At 45.7% G+C, this 22476-nt stretch overlaps 1 protein-coding gene across 1 annotated transcript; it reads left to right on the top strand.

The window, feature by feature from the left end:
* The first annotated feature begins 20715 nt into the window (after positions 1-20715).
* Positions 20716-21523, top strand: LRRC30 (leucine rich repeat containing 30). Its single transcript, XM_063925221.1, is given in 2 exon segments — positions 20716-21300; positions 21302-21523. Coding segments are annotated over 2 exon segments (807 nt in total).
* The last annotated feature ends 953 nt before the right edge of the window (positions 21524-22476 follow it).

Genomic DNA, 22476 nt, shown 5'->3' with positions numbered 1-22476 from the left:
AAGTGGGGCTTGTCAGCGTCCGGAGTCTTACCGGTACGCTGGGGCCGCGGGGCTGGCTTCCTTGGCGTTGTGCGGGCAGCGGCGGAGGTGGGCTGCTGCGCCGGATCCGTGGGCAGCAGTAGCGGAGGTGAGGGGGTCCGCTCGTGGCGGCAGGACGCTGCTACAGCGGGTCGCTCTTGCTGAACCGTTGCTTGGAGACCAGGGGCAGTGAGCAATGTGGCTTTGCAAAAAGGTCTGCATTACTGGGCGCCGCCATGTTGGAGACCAAGTTTTAAGCATAGTTCCTGTTTCCTGTTTCTTCCAGCCAATCCAGGGGAAGCTCTCCCTATAAAAGGGGGCTGGTTTAGGACAGGGATGCCAGTGCTTCAAGTTACAACCCTGTTGTAGGTGCTTTAGCCTGTGCTCCCAGGATTCCTGCTGTATCTTGGTTCCTCCTGATCCTGCTTGGTCGGTTCTCTGTTGCTGCTGCAGCCCTGCCGTTTCTTGCCTGCTACTGCCTGTGGAAGCGCTCCTGGAAAACCCGGTCCAGTAAGACTCTTTGGGCACAGTCGGCCCCGGGTCTTCTGCCTCGTCTTTCAAGCCACACTCCACAGATCTCCTTCACCAGCCACGCCTTTGTACCACTGACCACAGCCTGCAGATTATTAGCTTCAAGCCTCGTTTTCCAAACCACAGTCCACAGTCCTTGTTTCCAGCCACGTTTTCAACTACCATCCACAGTTCCACAGTTCATCATCTACAGTCTCGTCTTTCAAATCACAGTCCGCAGTTCTTCACCTCCAGCCACGTCTTTAACCATTGTGCTTCAGCCTCAGTTCCCTACCTCAGCTCTGTACATAATAAGTACTTTCCATTGACTCTCAAACCCCGCCTACGTTCTTCATTGCTCCGTGTCCCATGCGAAGGAACTATATCCAGCCCCCTCATCTGGTTCATTCACAGCCTGCTACCTCCTCGGGCAAATCTCAGCTGCCGGATCCTCTAACCCTGTCAGACGTGACAGTAAGCACTGGCCCAATGGATTCGACGGGTGATCAGGCCTCAGGAGGGGATTCAACTGCAGATATCTGGTCTCGCTTAAGTAAGCAGGAGGCCACACAATCTCAAATCGTGCAGTTCATGCAGAGTATGTCCGAACGTCTCGATTCTCTCTGTGTTGCCATGACGGCACCTCAAGTATCTACAGCTGCTCCCACATTGGCACCTCCGGTCCTGCTTCCTCCTGTACCAGTACCACTTCCACGTTTGCATTTGCCACCTCCCAGTAAATTTGATGGGAATCCAAAACAATGCCGCAGGTTTCTTAACCAGTGCGAAATCCAGTTCGAACTACAGTCGGCCAACTTCCCATCAGCACGAACCAAAGTAGCCTATATAATTTCTTTACTTACCGGGCAAGCGTTGGAATGGGCTTCACCTTTGTGGGAGAGGATGGATCCCATCTTATCTAACTATCCAGAATTCATGGCCACCTTTCGAAGAATCTTCGACGAACCGGGCAGGACTTCTGCCACCTCATTGGAGATCCTGCGCCTGCGTCAGGGCACGCGTACGGTCAGTCAGTACGTGATCCAGTTTCGCACCCTTTCCTCAGAACTGAACTGGAACGAGGAGGCTCTTATTGCAGCTTTCTGGAGCGGTCTCTCCGAAAAGATCAAAGATGACCTCGCAACTCAGGACGTACCTGATAAGTTGGATAAACTAATTTCTTTATGCAATAAGTTAGATCTGAGGTACAGAGAACACTGTATGGAGAGGTTGCGGTCAGATCGCCCTAAGCCTAGAGTTGTTCTTCCACCAACACCATCATCACCAACTGTGGAAGAACCCATGCAGATTAATCGCTCCCGCCTCTCCAATGAAGAACGTCAGAGACGGCGACAAGGGAACCTCTGCCTGTATTGTGGTGCATCTGATCACTTTGTTAAAACTTGCAGTCTACGTCCGGGAAACGCCCGCTCCGTGTTTGTGCTGGAGAGGTCAAGCTAGGAGAATTCTCAGAATTACATACCAAGAAAGAGTCTGTCCTGTTAACCCAATTGGAGCTCCCTTCTTCTTCTCTTCTCATCCCTGCACTACTCGACTCCGGAGCCGCCGAAAGCTTCATTACGTCAGCTCTGGTCAAACGATCTGGAATACAAACGGTTCCTTTGGATCGTACCATTTCTGTTACCGCAGTGGATGGAAGTTATATCCGAGAGGGTATTATATCCTTTCGTACTATTCCTCTCAAGATGAAGGTCGGAGTTCTCCATTCAGAAAAAAATCTCTTTCCTTGTAATTCCTAAAGCCTCTCATGAACTAATCCTAGGGTTTCCATGGTTAATCAGACACAATCCCCACATAGATTGGCAAACTATGGATGTTCTCTCTTGGGGACAAGACTGCTTTCAGAACTGTTTACCTTCAGTTAGACCTCTCTGTTCTTCCAACCCTTCCAGCCTTCCTGTGGAGTACCAATCTTTTCAAGATGTTTTCAGTAAGCATGGGGCGGACACCTTGCCTCCGCATCGTACTTGGGATTGTCCCATTGAGCTAGTACCCGGTAAGACTCCTCCCCGAGGTCGAATTTACCCTCTCTCACTTCCTGAGACACAGGCCATGTCGGAGTATATACGGGAGAACTTGGAGAAAGGGTTCATCAGGTCTTCTACATCTCCGGCCGGAGCAGGGTTTTTCTTCGTCAAAAAGAAGGATGGGGGGTTGCGGCCCTGTATTGACTATAGAGGCCTCAATGACATAACAATTAAGAACAGATATCCGTTACCTCTGATTCCAGAACTGTTCGACCGTGTTAAAGGAGCTACTGTATTTACTAAGTTGGACTTACGGGGGGCCTACAATCTTATACGTATTCGCCCAGGGGACGAATGGAAGACGGCATTTAATACCCGCGACGGCCATTACGAATACCTGGTAATGCCTTTTGGCCTATGCAACGCCCCAGCCGTCTTTCAAGAGATCGTTAACGAAATCTTCAGAGATCTCCTCTATGACTGCTTGGTAGTGTATCTGGATGACATCCTCATTTTTTCTAGGGATCTGAAGACCCACCGGGAACAAGTCAAAGAAGTGTTAACTCGTTTACAAAGGAATCAGTTATTCTGTAAGTTAGAGAAGTGCACCTTTGAAGTACCCACGATTCCATTCCTCGGTTACATTCTTTCAGGGCAGAGGCTACAGATGGACCCCGCTAAAGTCCAGGCGATTCAGGATTGGGCACTTCCAGCTACCCTTAAAGGAATTCAACGTTTCCTGGGGTTTGCTAACTTCTACCGAAGATTCATTCAAAATTATTCTTCTGTCATAGCTCCTATAACCGCATTAACTAGGAAAGGAGCTGATCCTGCCAAGTGGTCTCCGGAGGCTTTGGAAGCTTTTTCATCTTTAAAGGAGGCCTTCACGACTGCTCCAGTTCTTCGACAACCCGATCTCAGCCATCCGTTCTTGGTGGAGGTTGATGCCTCTACTGTAGGAGTAGGAGCAGTATTATCCCAGCTTTTCGAGGACAAGAAGGTCCATCCTTGTGCATTCTTATCGCGAAGATTCTTCTCCGCTGAAAAGAATTATGCTATCGGGGAACAGGAATTACTGGCAATTAAGTTGGCCTTTGAGGAGTGAAGGTATTTGTTGGAGGGAGCTCAGCATCCAATTTCGGTGACCACGGATCACAAGAACCTCCTGTATGTACAGTCAGCCCGATGTCTGAACCCACGCCAAGCAAGATGGGCACTCTTCTTTACCCGTTTTAATTTTAAACTCAGTTACAGACCAGGTTCCCTCAACAAAAAGGCAGATGCATTATCTCGCTCCCTAAGTTCAGAAGAACCCTCTGACCGTTCAAAAGAGCAATTTATCATGGAATCCACCTCTTTTTCTGCAACTAATACCTCTCCACTTCCTCCTCCAGGGAAGATCTTCGTTGCACCAAATCTTCGCAAAAAACGTCTTACATGGGCTCACTCCTCCTCCTTCATGGGCCATGCGGGCGGTCATAAGACACTTAAATTCATTCAACGCTCCTACTGGTGGCCTCATCTCAGGACTGACGTTCAGGAATTCGTAGCTGCCTGTCCAAAATGTGCCCAGTATAAAAGTCCCAAAGGTCCACCAGCCGGGTTACTCCATCCTTTGCCGGTACCACTAAGACCATGGACGCATATTTCTATGGACTTCATTACAGATTTACCTATGTCTGGTGGGCGGAACACCGTATGGGTCATAGTTGACCGATTCTCTAAAATGGCACACTTTGTTCCTCTGGCTAATCTTCCATCTGCATCCCAGTTGGCAAAATTGTTTATAGCAGAGATCTTTCGACTCCATGGTCTTCCCCAGGAGATCGTGTCTGATAGAGGTCCTCAATTTGTGGCCAGGTTTTGGAGATCCCTATGTTCTGCTCTTGGCGTGAAATTAAACTTCTCCTCAGGATATCATCCTCAAACGGATGGTCAAACAGAGAGAGTGAACCAGGATCTGGAGACTTTTCTGCGTTTATTCATGTCCTCCTCACAGGACGACTGGCTGGACTTCCTCCCGTTCGCAGAATTTGCCCATAGCAATCTTTATCACTCTGCCACAAAATCTTCTCCATTCTTCATTAATTATGGTTACCATCCAAGAGTTCCTGACTTCCAACTTCGGCCTACGCTCGAGGTTCCGGCCGCAGAGTCAACACTTCGTCAATTTACTGAAGCCTGGAAACAAGTTCACAAGACTTTGCTCAAGACATCCAAGAGATATAAGACCTATGCAGATCTGAAACGAAAAGCTGTACCAAGCCTTAAGGTAGGAGATCGGGTTTGGGTTTCCACACGTAACCTAAGATTAAAGGTTCCTACAAAAAAGTTTGCTCCCAGATTTATTGGGCCTTACCCAATCGAAAGAGTGTTGAATCCTGTGGCTTACAAAGTGAAATTACCTCTGCAGTTAAGAATTCCTAATGCATTTCATATTTCTCTCTTAAAACCACTGGTACTTAATCGGTTCAGAGCCGCTCTGCCTAAATCACCCAAGATCCAATCAGCACATGGAGATGAATTTGAGATTCACAAGATCCTCGATTCTCGCAGACGTTATGGTCGCATCCAGTACCTTGTCGATTGGAAAGGGTATGGGCCAGAGGAGAGATCTTGGGTAGATGCAGAGGATGTCCATGCTCCAAGACTTCTTCGGACATTTCATGCCAAGTTTCCAACTAAACCACATAGGTGTCCGGAGTCCACCCGCAAAAGGGGGGGTACTGTCAGCGTCCGGAGTCTTACCGGTACACTGGGGCCGCGGGGCTGGCTTCCTTGGCGTTGTGCGGGCAGCGGCGGAGGTGGGCTGCTGCGCCGGATCCGTGAGCGTCCTGCTATGGAAAGCCGCTCACCCCTGATGACATCGCTGGGCAGCGGGAAAAAGCGCTCAGTGTGTACGCACTGAGCGCTTTTCAGCCCAGCGATGTCAGCCATCATCGCTGTGCATACACACTGGGCAAAAACGCCTGGTGTGTATGTACCTTAAGGTGTAATATTATGTCTGGGGGTGTGAGGTGTTTAATTTTATGTCTGGGGGTGTGAGGTGTTTAATATTATGTCTGCGGGTGTGAGTTGTTTAATTTTATGTCTGGGGGTGTGAGGTGTAATATTATGTCTGGGGGTATGGGGTGTGAGGTGTAATATTATGTCTGGGGTGTGAGGTATGAGGTGTAATATGTCTGGGGTTATGAAGTGTAATATTATGCCTGGGGTGTGAGGTATAAGGTGTAATATGTCTGGGGTTATTAGGTGTAATATTATTTTGAAGTATTATTCCTGCCTATTTTGGAATTGGCTCCGCCTACAGTTGGTTTGGTACCGCCCACATGAGGCCACTTTTAGAAATTTTTCCAGGGCCACTTTTGTTTCCCAATCCGCCCCTGGTGATACTGTACAATGTGGCTTCATTCAGATAGATACTTAAAGGTGCTTACACACAGGATGAGATCCTAAACCATTTGGCCGTTTTCAACTGATCGGAACGTCAAATCGCTTAAAAAGTGGCGTGTGTACGAATGATACCGATATGCGCACTCACGGGTCGCAAGCGTCAGCCTCAGATCTTTTGTACATGCAAAAAGATCTGGTACAGAACGCAGCATGGCCTCGCTCCTGTGACTGCAGCTGCGTATATCCTTTATAGGCATGAGTGAACCAATATTGCATGGGTCAACCAATATGATGGTTCCCGATTTCTGTGTATGCCATCGCACTTATGGGAATGCATAGGCAAATTTGTGAATGCAGCGATGGGCGTCTTTTTCCTTTCTGGGCGCACATGCATTTTTTTTTAGCAAAAGCAGGATTGAGAAAATTGCAATTTCTGTCTCAATAGTGATCCAACCTGAGTTAGGTCCCTTGTGTGCTAGTCTGTAAATGTGATACGTTCTTCTGATGGCAGAAGAAAAGAAGCACAGTAGTATTAAAACGTTACTTTGCTCATTTTTAACTCCTTCAAATGTACTCCAATCACTCAGTTCACCCCAATTTGAGTTGATGGACAACTTGCTTGATATAGGATAAGACAGAAAATCCATTACATATATAGTAGGAATGGGATAAGTATAGTGGACACCTTCATTAAAATTGTTGTGCGAGCAAGCAGGGGCAGACGTTCCAGTGGGATATAAATTTGCTTCAGGGCAGATTTTGTAGTATGAGAAGGTTTCTTTTGTAAATAAGATTGCAATGTCTGATTTGCTTTAGTAGTTTATCTACTATAAGTATATCCTTTGTTACATTTATTGAAGTTAGTATTTTATATTTTGTCCCCCACTTGCAGCTGTTTACAAAGAAATATATCAGGATGTCTGCTCCATGAGATGCCTAACAACGTTTCTGGTTGGAAAATTGAAATATTAACCACCAAAATCACACCCAGATGTATCCAAATCGTACCTAAATTCACTGAAACCACACACCCTAATGGGTGAGGCCATTCTGTTTTTAGGAGTAAAAAATCAGGACTTGCCAACAAAAATTGGGAATGTTGGCAGCTATGCTTATGGGTCTTGCAAGATACCATTTAGTAGTAGTGGTTACAAATTCAAGACATGTAACCATAGGCAGGGCTGGGTTTATATAAAGGGAGCTAGCAGGTATCTTCCCATACAGTAGCAACAGTGGTGCAAGTATGGCGGTATGGCTTACCACTAAGAAATTGTCAGCCAGTATGCCGTACCGCCCGACCACCTTGTAGCCACTATTAATTTATACTGCAACGCGGAGCAAATCCACTGCTCGGCAGGGCGAGTGACAGTTCCTTCCATTTAGCCAGGGGCCAGGGCTGCTTTGAGCCTGTCACCAGTGTCATGTCACGCTCCCTGTCCTGCCATATTAGAAGAGGCTACTGTGTAGTTTCTGCGGTGCCTGCCTGCCCTCACTAAGCGCCTGCTCATGCAGACTAAGATGGCAGAGTTGAGGGTGGCTACCAGTGAACGGGGGGAGGTGAGTCACAGAATAAATGGGTGGGGAGGGTGAGAGACACAGAATGAATGAGGGCAGGCTGAGACACACTGAGTAAAGGTAGCAGGAGGCTGAGAGATACAGGGTAAAAGGAAGGGAAGGCTGAGAGACAAAGAGTGAAGGATGGGAGGCTGAGTTAAGGTTGACTGAGAGACACAAAGGGAGGGGGGTGCACACAGCGACTATTCACGTTGAGACAGAGGGCTGGCCATGCCCCCTAAGTGACGGATTCGGGAGGAGTGACTTATGGGCACATCATCCAGCGAAGCCACACACCCTTTTCCTGGGGCCACACCCCCTTTTTCAGACGCACAAGAGTACTGCTTAGACCTACCAGAATCAGTTAATATAATAAAGATTTTAATATTAATATTATATTTTGTTTATATTATTTTGTACAAGTTAACACATTTCCTAATTACTATGTGTGTTTTTTTCTTTACAGTAATAACTTGTAGAAGGAAGTAATTAAAAATGTGTATGTTATTAAAAGGAATGGACTCTGGATTGCAAAACAGACATTATTTGCATCCCGCATAAGAATGATTATGAAATTGTGGTTTAGATCATTGTTATATAGAGGTAATCAAAGTGTAAGAAGAATCGCCACTGATAATTATTTATTTATTAACAGTTTCTTATATAGCGCAGCAAATTCTGTTGCGCTTTACAACTAGACACAATTAGAAGACAAAACTGGGTAAAAACAAACCGTTATAGAGGTAGGAGGGCCCTGCTCGCAAGCTTACAATAATTGTATGTGGCCAGTGGAGCTGAGAGGGTGGTGGGCAGATACAGATTGATCTGGCTTGTCTGGAGGAAATCAAGGTCCAGAGGCAACGATAGAGATGGAGCAGAGGCTCCCATCTATTTGCACTATATGCCGTGGTGTGAGCTGGGCATGCCTTGCCCTATGCTTATCCATAACTACTCTCTACCACCAAGGTCCGACTCCTGCATGATGTCTTGGTGGCACTGTACTCGTCCATATGCATGATTGATGGCAACACAATATACAGAAGGAAGGTAGCTCTCTCCCCTCTATTTGATCTAGTCTGATGCTGTGGAGTTAGGACAGCAGTTTAAAAGAGTGACACATTTGCCAACTTTTCCAGGCAGCCTCCTGGCATTTCCAGGAGAGTATGCAAATGTGACACGCACGCGTGGTCAGCAGACTGCACATGCACACTAGGAAGTGAAAATTTTACACATGGCTTCACTTTTACACATGGCTGGGATAGTCTCCTGTTGTGGTCCCTGTCTCTGTATGTGTGCAATAGTGCTTCCCGGTGGTAGCTCATTGCTTATTGCCACAAACAGCGTTGATAAGAAGTTATAATTAATGGGTCTAGGACCACATAATTAGTAAATATGCCCCTTATATTAATATTCTTTCACTTTTGTCTTCACTATCGCTCCTGAGTAACAGTGTTAAACGTAACATGCATATCATTATTTTGTAATTCTAGTGCTGAGACAGCACATGATCACAAACAACTCTACTTATTAAGCTTTCAAGAAAAAGAGAAGAGATAAAAGGCAACTGATAGAAAGATAAATTGACTGACATTCCAGAAGCATTGCTGTTGTGTCCAGGCTTGTCCTACAATGAAGGTCTTAATGCTGCATTGCTTTATCTTTTATTTCAGAAATAAAGCTCTATTTAAACCAAAGAAAGTGTTATTAACTGGTCATTTGAATATAATGTGTACAATAATAATACTCATTTCTAAATTATTTTATGGTAAGATTGTGTTTACATCTTACAATGTTCATATTTGAAATGCCTCTCTAACCTAAACTTTGATTCATTACAAACTGGCATCAGGAAATTTACCAGACAAATTAATTCTAATCATATGTCTAAATGTTCTCATAAAATATTGTTATCATAGGATCACATTTATGATGTTCTTTTCATGTACATAATACCTATGCAATTAAATATTTTGAAAGGTCCCAACCAACCAGCATTTAACTGACATTTTTCAAACCTAGCCTGTGACATGGCAGTTAGGAGCTGATTGGCTGCTGCTTTATCACTGTGAAATGTATCACTGTTTAAGGCTAAAGAAGGGGTACACACGGAGAGATCCATGCTTAAAATCGAAGCAATCTGACTAGATTGCTTAGAACTTAAGCAAGGATCTCTCGTGTGTATGCCCCCCTGCCGCGCATCGCTATGGCAGGTACTAGATTTAGCTGTCTAGCAGGTTGCTCACTTCAGCGCTGTGTGAAGTGAACGGCCCTCATCCTCCCTCCCTCGCTCAGCACACATCACGCTGTGCTGAGCGGGGGGACAGATGTGTGCTGAGCTGTCTGTGATAGATCGCTCAGCACACATCTCTTTAGTGTGTACCCCCCTTTAGTACATCTGACCCAAGGAGAGTTGTATCAAACTTTCAAGAGAGATAAAGTGGGGAAGTTGCCTAGAGCTACCAATCAGCTTATCATTTTATAGGCTGTGCTAGATAAATGACAGCTATATTGGGCAGGATGTAATGCGGTGCAAGTTTTTGGGCAAATTCCAACTCGCACCTTCTCGCACTTTGAGAAGGTGCAAGTTGGTGGCGAAACTCGGAAATGGAAATGCTGTTAGTTAAAAACTCAATCTGCATGCGAGGTCTGGGGGAAATATAGTCGAGAAACCTAGTGGTTAAACTTGCACCTTGTAATGCGAATTGCATTACAATGGTGCACATTTTGACAGATCAATGAGATCCGTGCATGTTTCTGTCTGTAAAAGTGTATAGACATAAAAAAAGACATGCATTCCCCCCCTCCCCCCCAAGAAAATATATAAACAGCCCTGGGCTCTTTGAGCCAGTCCTGGTTACTAAAATACAGGTGGGGAAGGGGGGGGGGGGGGGGGGGGGGAGAATTACTAGGAGTTCCCTGTATTTTGACAACCAGCATCGTGCTCTTGGACCAGTTCTGGTTCCAAAAATATGGGGGGGGGGGGGGGGATGTTGGGGTCTCCTGTATATTAACAATCAGCAACGGGCTCCACTAGTAAAGGAGATGATTCCACAGTCGGGGGGACGCACTTATACATGTTCCCGCAGCCCTGGCATTACCCCCCCCCCCAACTAGTCAGCCTTGGTCGGGGGTTCCCTGGGGGAGTGGGAACCCTCCAATAAAGGGGTTTCCCCCTCCAGGCACCCTTGGACCAGGGCTGAAGCCCGAGGCTGTTCCCAGCACCCATGGGCGGTGGGTGCCGGGTTGATAGCAATTGTGTAAAACGAAGAATAAATATTGTCCTTTACCTGTGGAATTACAGGTCCCAGCAAGCCTCCCCAGCATGCTGGTACTTGAAGAACCACAAGTACCTGCATGCGGGGCATTAGAGGGCTGCTGCTACCTGTCATTGCACCTGTAAAATAAATATTACAATAAAGACAAGACACACACATGTGAAAGTATAACTTTAATAAAGCAATGCGATAATTAATGACATCGTACAGATGTATCAATTATCACTTGCAGGGACAGTGCTTGCGAGAAAGCTCTGTCCCTGCGATTCCAATCCGCACTCAAGTCGGGGTATTTTTCATCAACACCTTTTGTATATAGCTTTTACTTCTTTCTTATTAACATCCACTAACACTTTAGCCTCTCACTGGTGTGCTGCTCTGGGGTACATGATAATAATAATAATTACTCTGGGTTTTATTTTTATTTTTCTGTGAGCTCCAAAGAGTGTGTGTGTGTTTTTTTTTTTTTTTTTGTGGTGGCCAATTTGTTTTACTTCTGTAGGAGCCGATATGTTTTATTTATTCCTGTGGGGGCCAATGTGTGTGTGTGTGTGTGTGTGTGTGTGTGTGTGTGTGTTTTTCCTGTGGGGGACAATGTTTGTATTTATCCCACAGAGCCAATGCGTGTGCTTTTTTTCCCCATGGATACTGATGGTGTGCCTTGGCAATTTTAAAGTATTGGTCAGTATGCCACAAGTTGAAAAAGGTTCAAAATCACTGGTGAATAGAAATACAGTTCTCTGTTCATTTTACCACTGATCCCAATAAGAAGTGTGTTCCTAACCCTCAGTCTCCACCTGTCAGAGATTTCCCCCTTTAAAAACTGCCTTTCTGAGAATAAAACAGAGGGACTGCTTCAGAGGTGGACGCAGAAGCGCACGTAGCAACAATGTCACTACATACTCTGTGACTTTATGCAAATGTCGCTACACATTCTTTCCCACCTATACATCGGTATGGCCGAATGTGCAAGTACTGAGATGCCCACAATCAACATGCGTGCAGGCAGTAATATCGATTGGTGTGTCCTAAATGCCACCATCAGTCTCACTATAGAAACTTGCACCAGCCCTATGGCTGGCACAGTTTCTCCATCTGACCATGGCCTCATATGCCTGTGGCTTTGCATCTGTGAACACAACTGCTTGCAATGACACCTCCATATAATACGCCCACTGAACGGACCATTTTTGCGTCCATATCTAGCCACCATCCAGACACTGCCCAGGAACTCACATCACTTTGCTGATGCGCTGTGTGCTCAGGGGGACATCGCCAGAGGGGGGAGTTTTTTTACTCCCCTCGCTTCGGCAGACCAGATTTTTGTACATCTTGGGGTGTATTCAATACCTGTCGGGTCCTTTCCGACGGAAAGGACCCGACAGGTCAGTACTCAATGAGCGGCCAAATCCGACTGTCGGACATTGGCCTGCTTCACTCTGACTTTACCACTTCCACCTGGGCTCTGTCTCACCTTGGTAGTACACAAAATCCCATTTGGACTGGATACAGAGGCATCGGCCAGCCCTTGACTACAGCACAGTTCCACCTGGTCTCCTCTGCAGCAGCCATTAGGTGTGGCAACACCTCCTTTTACTTCCCTGTGTGGGCGGTTCCCTCCAGCCATATTCTGAACACACGTATCAGTAATGCAGTTTACTTTCACACTGCCACGCAAAAAAGTAAAAAATAAATAAATATATATATATATATATATATATATATATAAAACAGCCCTCTCTCTCACCCCCTCCCCTCTCACCCCTTCTCTCTCCTCCCACCCCTCTCTTTCCCCCCTCCCACCCCTCTCTCCCCTCTTTCCCACCCCTCTCTCTCTCTCCCTCCCATTCCCTCTCCCCCTCCCACCCCTCTATCTATCCCTCTTCCCCCTCCCATCCATCTCTCTCTCCCTCCCACCCCCCCTCTCTCTCTCTTTTTGTCTCCCTTCCACCCCACTCTCTTTCCCTCCCAACACTCTCTCTCTCCCTGCCACCTTTCTTTCTTTCTTTCTCTCTCTCTCCTCCCTCCCTCCCTCCCTCCCTCCCCTTTCTCTGTCCCTCCTCTCTCATGCTCCCACTCTCCTCTCTCTCAACCCCTTCTCTCTCCCCCATCTCACTCTCTCTCTTTCCCCCCTCCCACCCCCTCTCTTCCCTACCCCCTTGTCAGCAGCACATGGGACTATCTGTAAGCTTGACTTTATTTTGTTATTAGACTGTGAGATTGAACCAATAAACATTTTCTCTGACGTCCTAGTGGATGCTGGGAACTCCGTAAGGACCATGGGGAATAGACAGGCTCCGCAGGAGACTGGGCACTCTAAAAGAAAGATTAGGTACTATCTGGTGTGCACTGGCTCCTCTCTCTATGCCCCTCCTCCAGACCTCAGTTGGATTTCTGTGCCCGGCCGAGCTGGATGCACACTAGGGGCTCTCCTGAGCTCCTAGAAAGAAAGTATATGTTAGGTTTTTTATTTTACAGTGAGACCTGCTGGCAACAGGCTCACTGCAACGAGGGACTAAGGGGAGAAGAAGCGAACCTACCTGCTTGCAGCTAGCTTGGGCTTCTTAGGCTACTGGACACCATTAGCTCCAGAGGGATCGACCGCAGGACCCGTCCTTGGTGTTCGTTCCCGGAGCCGCGCCGCCGTCCCCCTTACAGAGCCAGAAGCATGAAGATGGTCCGGAAAATCGCCGGCAGAAGACTTCAGTCTTCACCAAGGTAGCGCACAGCAGCTGTGCGCCATTGCTCCTCATACACACTTCACACTCCGGTCACTGAGGGTGCAGGGCGCTGGGGGGGGGGCGCCCTGAGCAGCAATAAAAACACCTTGGCTGGCAAAATAATCACAATATATAGCCCCAGAGGCTATATATGTGATAATTACCCCTGCCAGAATCCATAAAAAAAGCGGGAGAAAAGTCCGCGAAAAAGGGGCGGAGCTATATCCCTCGGCACACTGGCGCCATTTTCTCTTCACAGTGTAGCTGGAAGACAGCTCCCCAGGCTCTCCCCTGTAGTTTTCAGGCTCAAAGGGTTAAAAAGAGAGGGGGGGCACTAAATTTAGGCGCAATATTGTTTATACAAGCAGCTATTGGGGAAAATTCACTCAGTGATAGTGTTTATCCCTACATTATATAGCGCTCTGGTGTGTGCTGGCATACTCTCTCTCTGTCTCCCCAAAGGGCTGTGTGGGGTCCTGTCCTCAGTCAGAGCATTCCCTGTGTGTGTGCGGTGTGTCGGTACGGCTGTGTCGACATGTTTGATGAGGAGGCTTATGTGGAGGCGGAGCAGATGCCGATAAATGGGATGTCGCCCCCTGTGGGCCGACACCAGAGTGGATGGAAAGGTGGAAGGTATTAACCGACAGTGTCAACTCCTTACATAAAAGGCTGGATGACGTAACAGCTATGGGACAGCCGGCTTCTCAGCCCGCGCCTGCCCAGGCGTCTCAAAGGCCATCAGGGGCTCAAAAACGCCCGCTCCCTCAGATGGCAGACACAGATGTCGACACGGAGTCTGACTCCAGTGTCGACGAGGTTGAGACATATACACAATCCACTAGGAACATCCGTTACATGATCCCGGCAATAAAAAATGTGTTACACATTTCTGACATTAACCCAAGTACCACTAAAAAAGGGTTTTATGTTTGGGGAGAAAAAGCAGGCAGTGTTTTGTTCCCCCATCAAATGAGTGAATGAAGTGTGAAAAAGCGTGGGTTCCCCCGATAAGAAACTGGTAATTTCTAAAAAGTTACTGATGGCGTACCTTTTCCCGCCAGAGGATAAGTTACGCTGGGAGATATCCCCTAGGGTGGATAAGGCGCTCACACGTTTGTCAAAAAAGGTGGCACTGCCGTCTTAGGATACGGCCACTTTGAAGGTACCTGCTGATAAAAAGCAGGAGGCTATCCTGAAGTCTGTATTTACACACTCAGGTACTAGACTGAGACCTGCAGATAGTGCTGCGGCAGCGTGGTCTGTAACCCTGTCAAACAGGGATACTATTTTGCGAACATAAGACGTCGTCTTATATATGAGGGATGCACAGAGGGATATTTTGCCGGCTGGCATCCAGAATTAATGCAATGTCCATTCTGTCAGGAGGGTATTAGAGACCCGACACTGGACAGGTGATGCTGATTTTAAAAGGCACATAGAGCCTTATAAGGGTGAGGAATTGTTTGGGGATGGTCTCTGGGACCTCGTATCCACAGCAACAGCTGGGAAGAAATTTTTTTTACCTCAGGTTTCCTCACAGCCTAAGAAAGCACTGTATTATCAGGTACAGTCCTTTCGGCTTCAGAAAAGCAAGCGGGTCAAAGGCGCTTCCTTTCTGCACAGAGACGAGGGAAGAGGGAAAAAGCTGCACCAGTCAGCCAGTTCCCAGAATCAAAATTCTTCCCCCGCTTCCTCTGAGTCCACCGCATGACGCGGGGGCTCCACAGGCGTAGCCAGGTACGGTGGGGGGCCGCCTCAAAAATTTCAGCGATCAGTGGGCTCGCTCACAGGTGGATCCCTGGATCCTTCAAGTAGTATCTCAGGGGTACAGGCTGGAATTCGAGGCGTCTCCCCCCCACCGTTTCCTCAAATCTGCCTTGCCGACAACTCCCTCAGGCAGGGAGGCTGTGCTAGAGGCAATTCACAAGCTGTATTCCCAGCAGGTGATAGTCAAGGTGCCCCTACTTCAACAAGGACGGGGTTACTATTCCACACTGTTTGTGGTACCGAAACCGGACGGTTCGGTGAGACCCATTTTAAATTTGAAGTCCTTGAACACATACATAAAAAAATTCAAGTTCAAGATGGAATCGCTCAGGGCGGTTATTGCAAGCCTGGAGGAGGGGGATTACATGGTATCCCTGGACATCAAGGATGCTTACCTACATGTCCCCATTTACCATCCTCACCAGGAGTACCTCAGATTTGTGGTACAGGATTGCCATTACCAATTCCAAACACTGCCGTTTGGACTGTCCACGGCACGAGGGTCTTTACCAAGGTAATGGCAGAAATGATGATACTCCTTCGAAAAAAGGGAGTTTTTAATTATCCCGTACTTGGACGATCTCCTTATAAAGGCGAGGTCCATGGAGCAGTTGTTGGTCGGAGTAGCACTATCTCGGGAAGTGCTACAACAGCACGGATGGATTCTATACATTCCGAAGTCACAGCTGGTTCCTACCACACGCCTGCTGTTCCTGGGGATGGTTCTGGACACAGAACAGAAAAAAGTGTTTCTCCCGCAGGAGAAAGCCAAGGAGCTGTCATCTCTAGTCAGAGACCTCCTGAAACCAAAACAGGTATCGGTGCATCACTGCACACGAGTCCTGGGAAAAATGGTAGCTTCTTACGAAGCAAAATTCCATTCGGCAGGTTCCATGCAAGAACTTTTCAGTGGGACCTCTTGGACAAGTGGTCGGAATCGCATCTTCAGATGCATCGGCTGATAACCCTGTCTCCAAAGACCAGGGTATCTCTACTGTGGTGGCTGCAGAGTGCTCATCTTCAAGAGGGCCGCAGATTCGGCATACAGGACTGGGTCCTGGTAACCACGGATGCCAGCCTTCGAGGCTGGGGGGCAGTCACACAGGGAAGAAATTTCCAAGGACTTTGGTCAAGTCAGGAGTCGTCCCTACACATAAATATTCTGGAACTGAGGGCCATTTACAATGCCCTAAGTCTGGCAAGGCCTCTGCTTCAAAACCAGCCGGTACTGATCCAATCAGACAACATCACGGCAGTCGCCCATGTAAACCGACAGGGCGGCACAAGAAGCAGGATGGCGATGGCAGAAGCCACAAGGATTCTCCGATGGGCGGAAAATCACGTCTTAGCACTGTCAGCAGTGTTCATTCCGGGAGTGGACAACTGGGAAGCAGACTTCCTCAGCAGACACGACCGACACCCGGGAGAGTGGGGACTTCATCCAGAAGTCTTCCAACTGTTGGTGAACCGTTGGGAAAGGCCACAGGTGGACATGATGGCGTCCCGCCTAAACAAAAAACTAGATATTGCGCCAGGTCAAAGGACCCTCAGGCAATAGCTGTGGACGCTCTAGTGACACCGTGGGTGTACCAGTCGGTTTATGTATCCCTCCTCTGCCTCTCATACCAAAGGTACTGAGAATAATAAGAAAACGAGGAGTAAGAACGATACTCGTGGTTCCGGATGGGCCAAGAAGAGCTTGGTACCCAGAACTTCAAGAAATAATATCAGAGGACCCATGGCCTCTACCGCTCAGACAGGATCTGCTACAGCAGGGGCCCTGTCTGTTCCAAGACTTACCGCGGCTGCGTTGGACGGCATGGCGGTTGAATTCCGGATCCTAAAGCAAAAGGGCATTCCGGAGGAAGTCATTCCTACGCTGATAAAAGCCAGGAAAGAAGTAACCGCAAACCATTATCACCGTATTTGGCGAAAATATGTTGCGTGGTGTGAGGCCAGGAAGGCCCCAACAGAGGAATTTCAGCTGGGTCGTTTTCTGCACTTCCTACAGTCAGGAGTGACTATGGGCCTAAATTTGGGTTCCATTAAGGTCCAGATTTCGGCTCTGTCGATTTTCTTCCAGAAAGAACTGGCTTCACTGCCTGGAGTTCAGACATTTGTAAAGGGAGTGCTACATATTCAGCCCCTTTTTTGTGCCTTCTGTGGCACCTTGGGATCTCAACGTGGTGTTGAGTTTCTTAAAATCACTTTGGTTTGAGCCACTTAAAACTGTGGATTTGAAATATCTCACGTGGAAAGTGGTCATGTTATTGGCCTTGGCTTCGGCCAGGCGTGTGTCAGAATTGGCGGCTTTGTCATGTAAAAGCCCTTATCTGATTTTCCATATGGATAGGGCAGAATTGAGGACTCGTCCCCAGTTTCTCCCTAAGGTGGTATCAGCTTTTCACTTGAACCAACCTATTGTAGTGCCTGCGGCTACTAGGGACTTGGAAGATTCCAAGTTACTGGACGTAGTCGGGGCCTTAAAAATTTATATTTCCAGGACGGCTGGAGTCAGGAAAACTGACTCGTTTTTTATCCTGTAGGCACCCAACAAAATAGGTGCTCCTGCTTCTAAGCAGACTATTGCTCGCTGAATTTGTAGCACAATTCAGCTGGAGCATTCTGCGGCTGGATTGCCGCATCCTAAATCAGTAACAGCCCATTCCACGAGGAAAGTGGGCTCATCTTGGGCGGCTGCCCGAGGGGTCTCGGCTTTACAACTTTGCCGAGCTGCAACTTGGTCAGGGGCAAACACGTTTGCTAAATTCTACAAATTTGATACCCTGGCTGAGGAGGACCTTGAGTTCTCTCATTCGGTGCTGCAGAGTCATCCGCACTCTCCCGCCCGTTTGGGAGCTTTGGTATAATCCCCATGGTCCTTACGGAGTTCCCAGCATCCACTAGGACGTCAGAGAAAATAAGATTTTACTCACCGGTAAATCTATTTCTCGTAGTCCGTAGTGGATGCTGGGCGCCCATCCCAAGTGCGGATTGTCTGCAATACTTGTATATAGTTATTGCCTAACTAAAGGGTTATTGTTGAGCCATCTGTTGAGAGGCTCAGTTATATTTCATACTGTTAACTGGGTATGGTATCATGAGTTATACGGTGTGATTGGTGTGGCTGGTAAGAATCTTACCCGGGATTCAAAATCCTTCCTTATTGTGTCAGCTCTTCCGGGCACAGTATCCTAACTGAGGTCTGGAGGAGGGGCATAGAGGGAGGAGCCAGTGCACACCAGATAGTACCTAATCTTTCTTTTAGAGTGCCCAGTCTCCTGCGGAGCCCGTCTATTCCCCATGGTCCTTACGGAGTTCCCAGCATCCTCTACGGACTACGAGAAATAGATTTACCGGTGAGTAAAATCTTATTTTTTACAACTCTATTTACAGGCACTGTTATGCTCACATCTCTGGTCAATGGGCGAGCATAACAGTACCTGTAAACAGATGAACAGATGAACAAATTCCAGTATATAAAGCTTTGAAGCAGAAGAACAGATGAACTTATTCCAATATATCAAGCTTAGAATCACTAAAAGAGTAATACTTTATACAGGTTGAGTATCCCTTATCCAAAATGCTTGGGACCAGAGGTATTTTGGATATCGGATTTTTCCGTATTTTGGAATAATTGCATGCCATAATGAGATATCATGGTGATGGGACCTAAATCTAAGCACAGAATGCATTTATGTTACATATACACCTTGTACACACAGCCTGAAGGTCATTTTAGCCAATATTTTTTATAACTTTGTGCATTAAACAAAGTGTGTCTACATTCACACATTTCATTTATGTTTCATATACACCTTATACACACAGCCTGAAGGTCATTTAATACAATATTATTAATAACTTTGTGTATTAAACAAAGTTTGTGTACATTGAGCCATCAAAAAACAAAGGTTTCACAATCTCCCTCTCACTCAAAAAAGTCTGCATTTCGGAATATTCCGTATTTCGGAATATTTGGATATGGGATACTCAACCTGTATTTGAACTATTTGTACTGTGGATGCAGGGTTGGACTAGCCCATAGGGGTACAGGGGGAACCCTCGATAGGCCCCACTGCCTGGGGGCCCACCCACTCCTCTAGGGATCAGGTTCCAGATTGTGCACTGGAATTTTATTAATCTGGAACTGATATATTTTCTACAGTGCACTGCTGTTATTAATCTGGTACATTATCATGCATGCACTAGCAGTATTTACTTTATATATTTATCAATGGGGCCAGATCATGCACTAATGGTCAGCCAAGCCTTCTACTACATTGTATTTACCTGTTGGAGTTATAGGTGGAGGCTCCATTGTGTCTTTCACATGCTGCAAACACAGGTGTTCATGCAGATTTTTGATTATTCTTGTTTTTTATTGCTATACCTTCTCTCTTTGGAGAGTGACTGCCATCTGGGAGGACAAAGTAAGTGGAATAGTTTCAACTTTTATCCATCTGTTGCAAAGCTGTCTTGTTTGGACAGTATGAGGAGGTCATGAAGCCATTTAGTTTAGAGTGTAGCTTGATACTACAGCATATTTACAACATAGTATATCCACTTACCTTAAAATGCATGCAATTTAGAATACACTCATTAGGCTACAGTTCTGTATCAGCTTACAGAGGCCCAATAGTTAGAATTTGTATTTCCCATTTATACAGTAAGATACGCTTTGATACACTCAGCACCTCCCATCATAGGATGCAAAATGTTACACCTGCCATATTCACATGTAAAAACCATGTATGTTCTTCAAAGTGGGTGCAGTTACAGAGAACATACAAAATACACGTATGCACTTTTAGAAATTATCTATACTGAATTAATAATATGCTAAACTGCAATGCAAAGTGAAGGGGTAAACTAAATTGTAACTTCTGTATACAGGGAGGGTTCAGGAATGTATACATATGCCTTCGCAGCTGTCGCAAAACCATGGCTGCACATGCACAACGCGGTTTAGCTCCATGCACAGTATCAGGAAAATGCTCCACTGTGTACAACATCAGCATTGTGTCCATCTCTGCATCAGGCCCTTAGTACAGGATCAATGACATTAACTAGATGCAAATCTAATTTACTGTACCTGAAAATGTATCTTTCTGTATGCTGATTGGACATTTAAAAATTTTTTTTTTTTTAAGAATATCTTTGATGTTACACATCAGTCAAAGTAGCTGGGCAATAACTGACATTTGCATGAATATAGGGATTTCCTTAAAACCTGTGTTGGTTTAGCCGTTGGAATGTATTTGACCTGTATAACCTTTAGCTCCTCCTCCTCCTCCTCCTCCTCCTCCTCCCATACAAGATAAAACTAATTTTCAATGATTCTACCTGAGTATGAAAGCCAAAGAAGCCTTGAACTAAGATTTCATGTTTCTAAAATCATTTCTTTGGGCAAGCCATGGGAGCTAGATTTTCAAAGCAGTCCTCCAGAACAAGAAGACCAAAGGGCAAAATGTGGCAGAAAAACAAATAATGCTTAATGCATCATCAGACGCTGATCCACCAGTGACAAAGGAAGAAGTAAATGTCAACTTTGTTTTAAAGGATGCTCTTGAAGTCCCGAGCTTTGTCTGGGACATGACAACAGTTGAAAAGCTCAACCTCTCCCACAACAAACTGTCTGTGCTCCCTCCTACAGTGGCCAAACTCCAACAATTATCGGTGTTGAACCTGTGTGGAAATTGCATTGTTCACCTTCCCAGAGAGATCGGCCTGTTGCAGACTCTTGAAGTGTTGTTTGTCAATATGAATTACCTGTGTGAACTGCCAGAGGAACTGAGTTTATGTAAGAAGCTGGAAGTCCTCAGTCTGTCACACAATTTTATATCAGGACTTCCATCAACATATAGTGACTTATCTAAACTGAAGAAGTTACATTTAAGCAACAATCGGATAATTAACATTCCCGCATGTGTCTTTCAGATTAGAACGCTGGATTTTCTACACCTGGACTCAAACAAAATAAAAAGTATTGCAGAGAACATTAAATATTTGGAATGTTTGAAAATACTGATTATTGACAATAATTGCATTAATGCTTTACCTTACTCTATCTGCTTTATTGACCTCTTTGGAGTTGTTAAATGAGGATTACAATAATCTACAAACAATTCCCACCGATCTCTTTTTGTTAAAGAGATTGACAAGAATTGGATGGAGCCCAGTGGGCAAAGGTCTTCATGTTGTACATAATCCCTTAGTCAAACCCTTGTCAGAGACGGTGGAAGGAGGGCTACATATGCTCTTTAGTTACCTTAAAGACATAAAAAAGTTAAATTGACTAATGATAATCCTACCACAATGAAATGTATTCACTTAGTCTAATCTAAATGAACACATGAACAGTGCAATATAATCTGAGGTTTAGCAGAACTGCAGTACAATTATTTGATAATATATTTTTATCAATGTATATTTTTATTTTGTTTATTAAATGAAGTTGCATATCTATAGCATATGCCAAATAAATATACAATGTTTAGCATGTTAAAATATATTTTGAACTTAATCTTATTTTATAATATGACACTTTTAATATGTGTCACTTAATTTATCAGTTTTCACAGTGGGGTTGTAACTACATCTCCTAGGTAACCCAGTCCTACAGTATTGTTTCATAGTTTATATTTTCAGGAGTATAGTTAATATTTCTTACAAGTGTGCAATGTTTATAAATGGCATTCAGTATTATGTGTGATAGGAAGGATACTTAACTTGTCAATCTGTTTGGTGCCATCTGCTGGAAAAATATAGCATAACTTTTATTTTCATGCCTCAAGACATTGTAGCAAAAAAAAAAAAAAGTAAATTGCACAAGAATTTCAGAAGAAAAGAGCAAAAATATCATGCAGTACTAATTGATTAAATGCAGAGGGGTCTGAAGAGAATACATTAATTTTGCTGATCATTAGAGAGAAGCGTTCAGAGTAAAATCTAGTCACTGAGCTATATAGTAATGTCTTGTAAATTTGTTCTAAAATAAAATAAAAGAAATGCGTATATTGTGAAATATACAGTATAAAAGCATTAAGGTCCCTTCTCCAGTAATTACATGTTTTCTCTATACATAGGTGCAGGAACTTGGGGAGGGGGACAGTGTCGGACTGGGGCAAGAAGGGCCCGCCGGGGTAATGCAGGGGTAGGGGCCCATGCTTAAGGGTGTGGCCAGGCAATAGTGGAGGTGTGGCCAACCACAAAAGAGGCCCCGCTAACTGTAAGAGTGCATGGGCTGGA

This window comes from Pseudophryne corroboree, chromosome 5 (genome assembly GCF_028390025.1).
Source record: "Pseudophryne corroboree isolate aPseCor3 chromosome 5, aPseCor3.hap2, whole genome shotgun sequence".
In the NCBI taxonomy this organism is placed as follows: Eukaryota; Metazoa; Chordata; class Amphibia; order Anura; family Myobatrachidae; genus Pseudophryne; species Pseudophryne corroboree.
The sequence above is the reverse complement of the archived record's forward strand: the minus strand, read 5'-3'. Positions and strand labels throughout refer to the sequence as shown.